General features: G+C 38.9%; 1 protein-coding gene across 2 annotated transcripts in view; it reads left to right on the top strand.

Moving 5' to 3' along the window:
- Positions 1-12,036, top strand: part of efcab14 (EF-hand calcium binding domain 14) — an 86,049-nt gene that overhangs the window by 3,868 nt on the left and 70,145 nt on the right. For both annotated transcript variants that reach the window (XM_020513955.2, XM_048601747.1), the window contains exons 2-3: positions 722-870; positions 11,044-11,189. In XM_020513955.2, coding sequence (XP_020369544.2) covers positions 722-870; positions 11,044-11,189 — 295 coding nt within the window. The remainder of the gene's footprint in view (positions 1-721; positions 871-11,043; positions 11,190-12,036) is intronic.

Below are 12,036 nucleotides of genomic sequence, written 5' to 3'. Positions count from 1 at the left end.
CCCTAACCATTCCTCCCACCTCAAGCCCCACCCCCATCTCCTACCGATGAACCTCATCCCGCCTCCTTGACCTGTCCGTCCTCCCTGGACTGACCTATCCCCTCCCTAACTCCCCACCTACATTCAACTTCACTGGCTCCAACCCCGCCTCTTTGACCTGTCTGTCTCCTCTCCACCTATCTTCTCCTTTATCCATCTTCTATCAGCCTCCCCCCTCTCCCTATTTATTTCAGAATCCCCTTCCCCTCCCCCATTTCTGAAGAAAGGTCTCGACCCGAAACGTCAGCTTTCCTGCTCCTCTGATGCTGCTTGGACTGCTGTGTTCATCCAGCTCTACACCGTGTTATCTCAGATTCTCCAGCATCGGCAGTTCCTACTATCTCTGTAGCTTCTTAAGGTGTTTGGAGCCTCTCATGCACTTGTTTCGTTATCCAGAATAACTCCCCAAAATGCTTTCTTCCATATTTATTGGTCAAACAAAAATATTTACAGGTTAGCAACAGTGGACAAAACATAAATATGCTGATAATCATATAATATAATTATATAACCTAATTAAGGCTTGTTTGTGTTGTGGACGGTATGGTGATACTTCAGCTTTTCAATTTTTGTCTTTTGCTCAACTTTAAGAAGTTGGGGTGAAATTGTAAGATATTTTATTTACAATGCTACATGGTCTATTTTCATTGCAGTCCTTTTTTTCTTGTTCTTCCTGTTACAGGGGAGGCTACATAAGATGCTGCAAAATTTGTTATCCACTATGTGCATTTGTTATGCTCGCTGCTTGTGTAGTGGCATGCGTTGGTTTGGTCTGGATGCAAGTTGCCCTCAAAGAAGATCTGGATGCACTGAAGGAAAAGTTCAGAACTTGTAAGTATGGTATATTGTAAGGTAGAATATTACAACTTCTTTGCAGGGGACGGTGTATTCTATGCAGCTTTAAAGTTTTTGGTAGGTTTGTATTTGGTATAGGGAGAAAACTTGTTTGGAGAATAGAACTTATGTGCTATCCCTGACTTAATGGCATGATAATTGTACTCTTACTGGATCAATAAAACTTCTAAGGAAATCAAACTTTTTATATGTGAGCCATTTGAATAAGATACTGTTCACTTAAATGCAAGTAGCATTTTTTTTTTCCTTTTTAAAATATAATATTCGTATTTCAAGTTAGAAGTGGGAAGAAATCTCTGGGCATTCTGGTAAACTTCGTGGAGATTGTGGCTAAGATCAATAACTTCATGACGTGGAGGGAGTTTTACCTGTTTTTGGCATTTAACCTGAGTTGTACCTGATGTGAAAGGATATCAGCAATAAAGAAGGTGTTGTTTTTAAAAAAAAAAAAAAAAAAATGAACAGCTCTAAATAAGATGAATTTTCACTCAATGCACTATCCTGTACACTTGACTAATTATTCCCAGTTGATTTACATGTATGTGTACAGCCTGTGGGGAGACTCAGAATTTGTTCAATGGACAGATTAAAAAATCACAAGGCTTACACTGGTGACTTAATAGACCCTATGCTGTACATTCAAAACAATTGGAAACATGAGATTTTATGCCGGCAATTATGTTGGATGCCTCAAACCTATCACTGTTTAGAGGGATATCTGAGCAATCATTTCACTTATTCTCAAAGTATCAAAGTATTTTGGGATATATGTGAAATGATGTTATGCAACAAAAATGCAGATTTACTTCCTATTCCATTTGTGTTTCTCTGTTAAATCTGCAGGATAATGGCTACGCTGATCAGATCACTTCTTGTAGTATTTTATGCAAATACATGAACGTGCCTCAGAGCTGTTGGTCATGAAACATACCCTGTCTTCATTAGGTTAGTTTGGAGGTTAAGGCATCTCAAACGTTTGAGCAACAATGGAAGCTACTTGACTTACAAAGCTGTAATGCAGTAACACTGCATGATGTTCATGACTAACAGGAAGCTGTCTTCAAATCAGAATGTGTTTTGCCTATCTCTCAAATAATTCAATGTGGTATATGCATTTCAGTGCAAGTGTGATGCCAGGTATGTAGGCTCTATGTCCCAAAGTCCAGAAGATCGTATCAAATAGCATATCTCTTTGGCTGTTTGGAGTAAGCGAAGCACTGACCATGTTTGACTGAGTTATTCTTGCAGAACTCCAATACAGTGAGTAACATTAGATGTGATTCTGCAGTTGGACAGCATTTGCAAAATAATCCTACGTACAAAGAATTATGTTAGCAACCAGTTTAGGATCAGTGGAGCCTGTAGTATGCATGCTGCAAGCCAGATCCTCATGTTCAGAGTCCTGCCTTTTGTAAACAGAAAAATGTACACGCATTGCCTGTTTCAACTCACTAACATAGGTGACAGTCACTTCTCAGGGCAATGCCTTAGCCAATCAAAGCCAAACTGCCCATTTTGAAATTTTAAAAACTTGGGGGATAACTTTTTCAGTTATCATCCAACTGATATATTAGCAATGGCAGTGCCTCTATAAATCAATCCATTTAGCAACCAACCAGCAATCTCTTCCTATTGGCAAGTGTCAATGATTTTTTTTCTCTTTATGTTGGTACTCTTGCAAATTGTCATGATGAATGTAAAACAATCTTTGAAACATCCCTTCTTAACAGCAATGCTCAAGACTAATTCAGCGATTCTTTTTTCTGAAGGATGTATAGTTGATAGGATAAAGGAAGACATTGTAAACTTGGTAGTGAATGGGCTAAATAATAGAAACAGGTATTGATTATAATTAGACAGCTATGACCTCTAAAGACCGAACCAAGTGTCAGTTCTGGATCCTGTTTCTGATTATGTATTGTCTGCTAACAGTATTTTCAACAAATGTAACTTGCAGTCAATCCTATATTTCTTTGGAAAGTTAAAGATTGAGGGAAGGGCATTGTTCAGATACTGATTAGTGTATCATGTTTAAGAAACTCCATATATTAGAGTGGTGCAAAAGTTTGGATAAAATAGTTGGATTGAAGGTAGTCAGTAATGTGCTGAGTGGTTTTTCCATCTGATTTTTAATTTACTTCATTCAGCAGAGTAAATTGCAGGCAGAAAACTCTCCAAAGACCTTTTCCAGATATGTCATTTGTGCTGGCATTTGGGAGTTGTGAAAACACTCCTGATAATTTTGGTATTGTGAATTTTCTGACTGTGGAACCTAACCTATCCAACAGTGTGGCTAAATTGAAAATTTACTGTGCAGAGAATTGCATTCCTCTCACACCTCTTCTGACAACTGTACATCAGAGATATTGCCTAACCATCATTGAGATGTTTGTGCTACTGCTTGAATTGTGGAAGCATGCATAGTGTATGCGTAGAATGTAGTTCATCTTTATTCAATGTGTCTTCATCTTCAGAATTAAAACACTAATATGCTAAAGCTGCTTCAGTTGATAAACCTGTAAAACTGGTCTGACCCTCCACTGCGTTGCTGAATCTTTGTTTTAGTTCCGTGAAATGGATTTAATTTTTAAGCCACAGACTTGCTGCTGTAGTGCTTTATTTTGGGCAAAGCAGAGAGGCATTTGCCACCATACAGAAATAAAATTGCTTTCCTTGTGTCTCAGTTTATAGTACTTAACCTTCACGAGCTTATTCTGATACCTTCTGAACTGTGGAGCCTGCAGGAATGACCCCTGTTGAAGTCCACAGCAGGTAAGGCAGAGGAGCCTTTTAGGCCAACTTTTATTGTCCATCCTTACTTGCCTTTGAGATGTGGTTGGTGAGCTGTTGCTTTAAGCTTGAGGTATATGGCTATACAGTACTGTTGAGGAGTTCCAGCAGTTTGACCCAGTGATTATATTTCCACATCATGATGGTGTGTGACTTGGAGAGAAACCTGCAGATGATAATGTTCTCATGTATCTGCTGACCATGTCCTTTTTAGATGGTTGAGGTTGCAGGTTTGAAAAATGCTTTCCATGGAGCTTTCTTTAGTTGTCCTTGTGCATTATGTAGGTCGAAAACACTGCCACTGTACATAAATGGAAACTTTGTGCTGGATGGTGTTCAGTTTCTTGAATGTTGTTGGAGCTGCACTTAAGTGGAGGGTAGTCTTCACACTCCTGACTTGTGCCTTGGAGATTTTGAACAGGCTTTGGGATTCCCTCGCCCTCTGGTGTAGATTAACAGTTGTATCCTTTTGTGCTCAGTTAGTATTGGTGCTAATGAGCCACTCTTGGTGATAGACGTGGAAATCTCCATCCAGAGTGCATTCTATGCCCTTGCCAGCCCCAGTGCTTCATTTAAGTGTGCTCACTGTGGGGGAATACTGATTCATCAATTGAGTAGGGTGTTAGGCAACGCAGCCTCCTGTTGATTACCACCTATATTTGACCTGATGTCATGAGGTTTCATTGGGTCTGAAGTCAGTGCTGGTGACTCCCAGTGCAACACCCTTCGGGCTCTATATTACTGTACTGCCACTTCTGGTGGGTCTGTGCTGCTAGTGGGGCAGCCATTGAGGTACCATAATGGGGCATAGTCTCCAAATCATGCTTTGGCGACAATGACCATGTTGGGCTGTTATCTGTGTTAATACTAAATTTGGCAGAAGTCCCCAGAAGGGGACCTTGCAGATTTGGGAGGTCCGGGTTTGCTATTATCATTTCTGATGCTTAAGTTGATGGAGTGGTCAGTCTGATTTCATTTCTTTGTTTAGATTTTGCAGTGGTTTTGATGTAACAAAGTGGTGTGCTAGGCCATTTCAGAACACAGTTGAGAATCGGCCATGTATAGGCAAGACTACATTAGGATGGCGTGTTTTCTTTGCAGAACAACTTTTGCAGAGGTAGAGAGTCGGTTGCTGCTAAGAAGCAAGAAAAAACCTATGGGTCTAACAGAGAAATTAGATGTTCTGAAGTGTCTTAATGCCAGAGAATGAGAAGTTAGTATTGCTAAAGTTCTTGGGCTACACCTCACAACATTGAGAATCAGCTGTGATAACACTGACAAAATGCAAGCGTGCAAAATTTTACACCTTTAGTGCTGGCAGTGAGCAGCAGCAAGCTGGAGCATATGGTAAATGTCTTGGCAGTTTGAATTGAAGATCAAAATCAGAAGAAAGTGTCACTTACGTTGTTGGGTATTTATTATTGGTGGTATTATTTAAAACAGGCTGTCAGAGAGGGAGCTAGATTCATTGGAGCTGATTTGAATTGGTTCTTGGGAGAGTTTGTCACTGGTAAGTAAAGATATTTTCTACTTGAAGTTTTTACATAGTATCCAATTGATGGTCAAGTTTTAAAACAAAGCAAAACCAAGATTCAGTGAATAATATAATTTAAACTTAGTTAAAACTCGTGAAGGATAGCCCTTGGGTTATGTATTTAGAGTACAGAACGTGGAAGCTCCTGAATACTATTGTAATCCAGAGCAAACACATCTTCAGCAAGCGTCTGACATTTGAGCAGTTTCAGCTTAAGAGTTTTGAACTGGAAACTGAACGAAAGGCAGTATGGTGCATCAGGGAGGAGAAAAGTTACCTGGATTCTTTGTACCAGGTAATTCTCTCAGCAGTGAGCAATAGGGTCTTCTGATTTGGTCAGGGATGGGAAGGTGTGTCTACGAAACAGCTAAGGAGGCCCAGAGTGCAGGATTGTCAACCTTTCCAATCATCTAATAGGTTTGAGATTCTCTCTAGATGAGAATGGAGCTGCATGGTGAATGAGCAAACTGACCGTGGCACAGGAAGGCATTCAAGTGGAGGGGAGCAACAAGAATGTAGTGCACTATATAATGAGGGGAATTGACACTATGCTCTGCAACATGTTGAGTGTCCAGCTAACGTTGTTATCAACCCAATACCAGGGTTCAGAACATCTGTTCAGAGTTGGAAAGGGACTTGAAATCAAAGAAGTGGATACAGTGATTTTGATCTATGTAGTACCACTAACGTAAGTAGAACTAGGGACGAGTGCATTGTAGAGGAGGAGCAAGGCACTAAATTAAAATGCACAACTATAGATGTGATTATTTCAGGATTATTACCCAAACCGCATGCAAATTGAAGTTGGGTACATAAAATTAGATAGGCAAATGTGTGGCAAGTGTGTTTCGGTGGTGTGGGGCACTGATACTAGTATTCTGGAAAGTGGCTGCAGAAACATAGAGATATCTATACCTGACCCCCACTGGAACCGGTGTTCTTGCCAAAAATAACGACTCTGGACATGGAGCAAGATGTAAACTGGTGGGAACAAGGGATCAAATATAGAAAGATGTAGCACATCAAAGAGTTAGGACTAGGCAAAAGAAGAAAATAATATGGGGAATGAGATTCAGAGAATGGCAGGAAGGGACAAGTTTTAAAAAGTCATGAATGCTCTATTCAGGGGAGGCGATGGCCTGGTGGTATTATCATTGGACTGTTAATCCAGAGACCCAGATGATGTCCTGGGGACCTGGGTTCGAATCCCACCACGGCAGATGGTGGAATTTGAATTCAATAAATATCTGGAATTTAAGAGTCTGATGACCGCAAATCCATTGTCGATTGTTGGAAAAACCCATCTGGTTCACTAATGTCCTTTAGGGAAGGAAACTGCCATCCTTACCTGGTATGGCCTTGTGTGACTCCAAACCCACAGCAATATGGTTGATTCTTAACCACCCTCTGGGTAACTAGGGATGGGCAATAAATGCTGCCTAGCCAGTGATGCCACCATCCCATGAATGAATAAAGGAACGAGCATGGCTAGATGTTACAACGGTGACTGAAAGCACATAGAATTCGTAGCAATTGTGGAATAAAAGCAATATACTGCAGAAGCTGGAAGTTCAAAGTGAGCAGAATGCTGGAGAAACTTGGCATTCTGGCAGCATCTGTGGAGAGAGAAAGAGTTCATGTTTTGGGCCCAATATGACGACTTCAGAACTCCTCAATTCTGAAGAAGACTCCTATTGGATTCAACATTAACTCTGTTTCTCTGTCTACAGGCAGCTGGACAGTAGTGTATATTGAAGTAAATATCTGAAAATGATTAGAGATATGGCTGCAAGATGACATGGACTGGGTTCTGAATATTTTGGGGTAATTGATACGAGAGGAATAGGAAGCTAGGTAAAGGTTGAGATGCAGCATTGATTATTAAGTACAGCATTTGTGCAAAACTTAGATATGCCCTTATATGCAGGAGTTTATGTGGAGATGAGAAATGGTAGGGAAGGAAGCCACTTGTAGGAGTGGTCTTAGGGATTTTTAACAGCAATGTGGGACTAAGTAAGTAAAGTCACTATAGTCCTACCAGACCATATGCTGCTTTCTCATTAGAGAGAGATGGCCATTGGTTTAACCTGAGGGTCATCACGTCTTGGGCAAGGGGAGTGGTTGAGAAGGAAAGTCCTTCATGATAACCTTAGCCAGTAACGGAATTGAGCCCATACTGCTGGCATCACTCTGCATTGCAAATGTGCTGTGTAGTAATCAAGCCAATCTAACATGACGTCTCTGCTACAGCCCATAGATCAGAGAACGATAGCAACGTTTGAGGTCAACTACCTGTGTCATACCTTTTCCTAACATGTTCAGACAACTACTGGGAGAATACTTAACCAGCTGTGGAATTTTCACACAGCTACATTTTCACTGATTCATGGGATGTTGTCATGCTTGATATGTGACAGAAATTATGGCCTCAGCCATAACTAGACAAGGAGAATCTCAACACTGTCCCTCAGTTTCAGTGTAAAATCATACCTTAGAGAGGAAACCTGCTTTTTGAATTAGATGTGGCTGATGTGTTGGAATTCCTTGCATCCCATGAAGAGATGTAATACAGCTGACGAGCCAGGACACTGAAGAGGAAGATTCTGTTGCTTCTCGATTTTTGACAGCTGTTTCACTGACAAAACTTGTCACCTCCCTGGAAGGTGACATGAAAATCCACTGAGGAAGCAGCATTAGAGAGAGCTGGATGACCAGTGATGCAATAGTGGAGGAGCAATATGAAACAGTTCTAATCATCCTTGAATAGATTTTCAACATTGTTGGTGATTCTGGCCATTCATCTCATTAATTTACCCAGACTGGATTTTGCACACCACCTTGAATTCCAAATCGCAATTGCTCCAGCTTCAGTCATTGCGTTGCTTAGTATAGGATGAGAAGGATAGCAAATGTAAGATTTTGTGTGTGTGTCTCGCTCTTGCTGTCTTTTATAAAATATGAATTATTTATTGCTGAAGTTCATTTGATATGCTACTTATAGTGAAGAATACTTGAGATATGGTTGAGCATAGAACGTCACGAATGAAAGTAACTGCGTTGTTCAGTAACATTCTAGACTCTTTCACAAATTTAGGTAATGTTCCACTATTTTATTTGTACAAGGCATTTATTCCGTTGATGTTTTTGTTTTTGTTTTTGTTTTAGTTCACTTTTTTTCTTGCAAGAATTGTAGTAGTGCATCTACTAACCATGCATTGTGGTATATCTTATCAATGCTAAGAGCAAAAGTAGAGCTGTTCTTTAAAAATATTTACCGATTGCTGTTTCCTACCGGAAACTGGTTCTGGCCAGACTTAGTTCCCGGAATAAGCTTTGGCTGTGGATGTGAGGTATACATTACACGCAATCTGATCAATTAACCAATAGGGTGCAAACAAAGCCAACAATTTGTTGTTTTGGTGCTTCTAATAGATTGTAGTAGGTGAGCAGAAAGCATGCACTTTTGCCATTCTGTATTTAGCTATATAAATATTTTGTATGTGTTATTTTTCAAAGTCTAGATTATTGGCATAAGATCTGATTCCCAACAGTGCTTTGCAGTTTCAAGTTGGCAATTTAACAAGCTAAGCTTATTTAAGATGGATATGTGCTGATTTAAAAAGACCTGGAGATTTACTTTTAACACTCCATTTTATTGTGGAAGTTGTTTTGAATAAACTCGAGTCAATATCTCTCTGACATATTTATTGTATAATTTGAGTCTAGAGTTTTAATGCCACTATTTGAACTGACATCCAGTTTTATCAATATTTGGGCCAGTAGTTTATTAGGAGATGTGGAGTGTAAGAATTTTCCCCTCTTCATGTGTGACTATTCTTGAGCATGCTTTTCAACAAAACATTACTATTCCAACTGAAGTTGTTCCATTCTTTGATCTTGGCACCTGATTTATGACTGAGATACATTTGCTGTTCTTCATGTCTCTCCTATTAACTGACTGGGTGAATGGAAAATGATGTAAATGCTGTTGCCAGCGGTCTTTTATGAAATACTTTGACTATATTTATCATTAAACCCTCAAGAAAACTTGTTATTCTATAAAAACGTACTTCCTAAGCTTATACTATTGTGAAACCCCATGCTCCAACTAACTTTCCAAATTGCTGTACTTTTTAAAAATTCACTCCTGGGCCAAGTGCGTCGCTGGCTGGCCAGCACTTAGGCACCGTTCCTAGTTGCCTTTGAGGTGGTTGTGAGCTGCCTTCCTGAACTGCTGCAATTATGTGAGACTTTGTATCAACTGATACAACTGAGTGGCTTGCTAGGCCACTTCAGAGCAGTTGAGAGCCAACCACATTGCTGTGGATCTGGAGTTGCATGCAGACCAGGCCAGGTGAGGATGGCAGATTTCTCTCCCTGAAGGATATTACTGAGCTAGCTTTTCTGACAATGAGCAATGGTTTTGGGATCATCAGTAGATTCTTAATTCCAAATTTTATTTTTATTGAATTCAAATTCTACAATCTATCATGGCAGGATACAAACCCAGGTGCCCAGAATATTAGCTGAATTTCTGGATTAATTGTCTAGCAGTAATACCACAAGGCCATCACTGCCCCTTCGCCTTTTGCTATTTATTATGTAGGATTGTATAAGAACAAAGAGAACAGGAAAAGCAGCTGATTTAATGATTTAAATACCTTTTGAGATACTAGATGAATATTTGTAGTTCTGTTGTCTGAAAGGGTGGTGGAAACAGATTCAGTCGGAACTTTGAAACAGAATTTGGAATAAAATTCAATGGGGAGAAAGAAAAAGGATTGTGGAGCAAGTCCGACTCCCCTGTTCCAATTAGTAGTGTTTCCAATGAGTGTCATAATGGATTGAATAGCTCTCTCCTATGCTTTATAATTTTATGATAATGCACAAAAGGAGGACAAAATTAAATATGCACACCCTATTTCTGTTCAACTCCCACCTTTAATTTGAAAACTGCGTTTGGTGATTGTTGCTTGCACTGTTATGGATGATTGACTAGTGTTGATTGTTGTTTGATTGACTGACTCTTTCAATGGGTTTTCAGATGAGGTATCCAGTAACTTTCTCGGCCTGCAAAACACTAATAGCTTGTGCCTAGGAGAAACACCTTTTTTTTTGCTAAATTTTCATTGCTATTAGTGTATATTAATTTCGATGCAAGTTATAATTAAAGCAGTTTGTATGTTGTCGAATATCATGTAATAAGCATTCTAGTTGTCTGTGCAAAGCTATTAGGACTATACATAGCACGTTAATGTAATAACAAAGTGTTACAGATGCTGTGTTCTGAAGAAGTCATGTTGGATTCAAAATGTTATTTCTTTTTGCTCTGCCACATTTCTAAATGAGTTCTCATTTTAATGTATAAAGGAGAGGACCATTTTATTACTGATGGTTGCAATACTTCGAACAGCACTGCTATATCCTACACCAAACAGCAGAATACAATTCTTCTATCTGAACAATATTTCTCAGCACAAATCCTCTGTGTGGCACTTTGTATGTCCTACACGATCGGCATGTGCCCACTTAACAGAATTGAGCGTTACTTCCAAATCACCTCTTCACACTGACGTTATTACTTTTTGGCACCTAAGTTGATACTATCCAAACACTCAAAAGAATGGTGATTTTCATCCCCATTTTTTTGATTTGAATCTGCATCTCCACGTTCAGCCCATTGCATCATCTGTATTTTTGTTTTAAACACACAGCTTATGTCAAGCTAGGAATGTTAACTGATTTAAGCAAGTCCGTTTCAATTACATGTTTATGCTTTTCATGTTTTTATCCTAAAATTAGATCTTTTAAAATTCTTTTTATAGTGGAATCTAGTCAAAAGACTTCGTTTAGTGACATTCCAAAGCTAAGTGAAGATCTCCTTGCAGTCCAGAAAGATCTTGCCAACTTAGACACTGGAGACAGAGGGATTAGCAAAATATGGACCAACATCACAGAGCTGAATAAGCAAGTAAGCAATGGTAGATCTTATTACTCACCAAACTGTAGTACTTGCACAGTGGAAAACTAATGGGCTGGCAGAATTTAAGTGTTGTTTGGTTATTATCATCCCATTTATTGTATTTCAGGTTAGAACAATATTCACTGATACGAACAAGTGCTGGAGGTCTGAAACAAAAACAAATAATTTTACATCTGTGAGCTTGATGCAAAACATTTGATTTCTGTTACCTGAACTATTCTGATGAAAGGTCATCGACCCGAAATGTTTACCTCTTTCTATCTCCAAGTATATTATTTGTCAAATATATAGAACTGTATTCAGTTATTCACCGTGTCTCTAATTGGGAATCCAGATATAGCTAATTAGATTTAACAGGAAATTAAAATAAATGCACATTATAATTGGACATGCAAAACATGTAAATATAAGTATCAAGATTACATGTTCTGTTTGTGCTTTGATAAGATGGTAGTGTGAAAAGCAGAATTGGAGTGTTTTTGATTATTGTAAGTACTTTGGTTACTGACTGGTGGTAGATATGTACACAAATAAAATACTGAAGTAAGTAAATGTACCCAGGGGAAATCCATTTATTTGTATTTAGTGTATGTACAGCATTTTCTACCAACATTTAGTGCACCTGGCTGAAGTTAGTCTGCCTAGTCAGTATCAGGGGAATAAGATCATTAAAACAATGATTATGTAGATGAATTGAACATAGTTTGACTACGTTTAATTGTTTTTACATTTTAAAGCTTTGCCTAAACTCTACAACATCAATTTGCAATTAGTACCCAAAATAGCAAACATCCCAAAGTAATTGTTACAAACTATCCCTTTTCTCTATGGTTTC

The sequence above is a fragment of the Rhincodon typus genome, chromosome 10 (genome assembly GCF_021869965.1).
Source record: "Rhincodon typus isolate 14 chromosome 10, sRhiTyp1.1, whole genome shotgun sequence".
In the NCBI taxonomy this organism is placed as follows: domain Eukaryota; kingdom Metazoa; phylum Chordata; class Chondrichthyes; order Orectolobiformes; family Rhincodontidae; genus Rhincodon; species Rhincodon typus.
The sequence above is the reverse complement of the archived record's forward strand: the minus strand, read 5'-3'. Positions and strand labels throughout refer to the sequence as shown.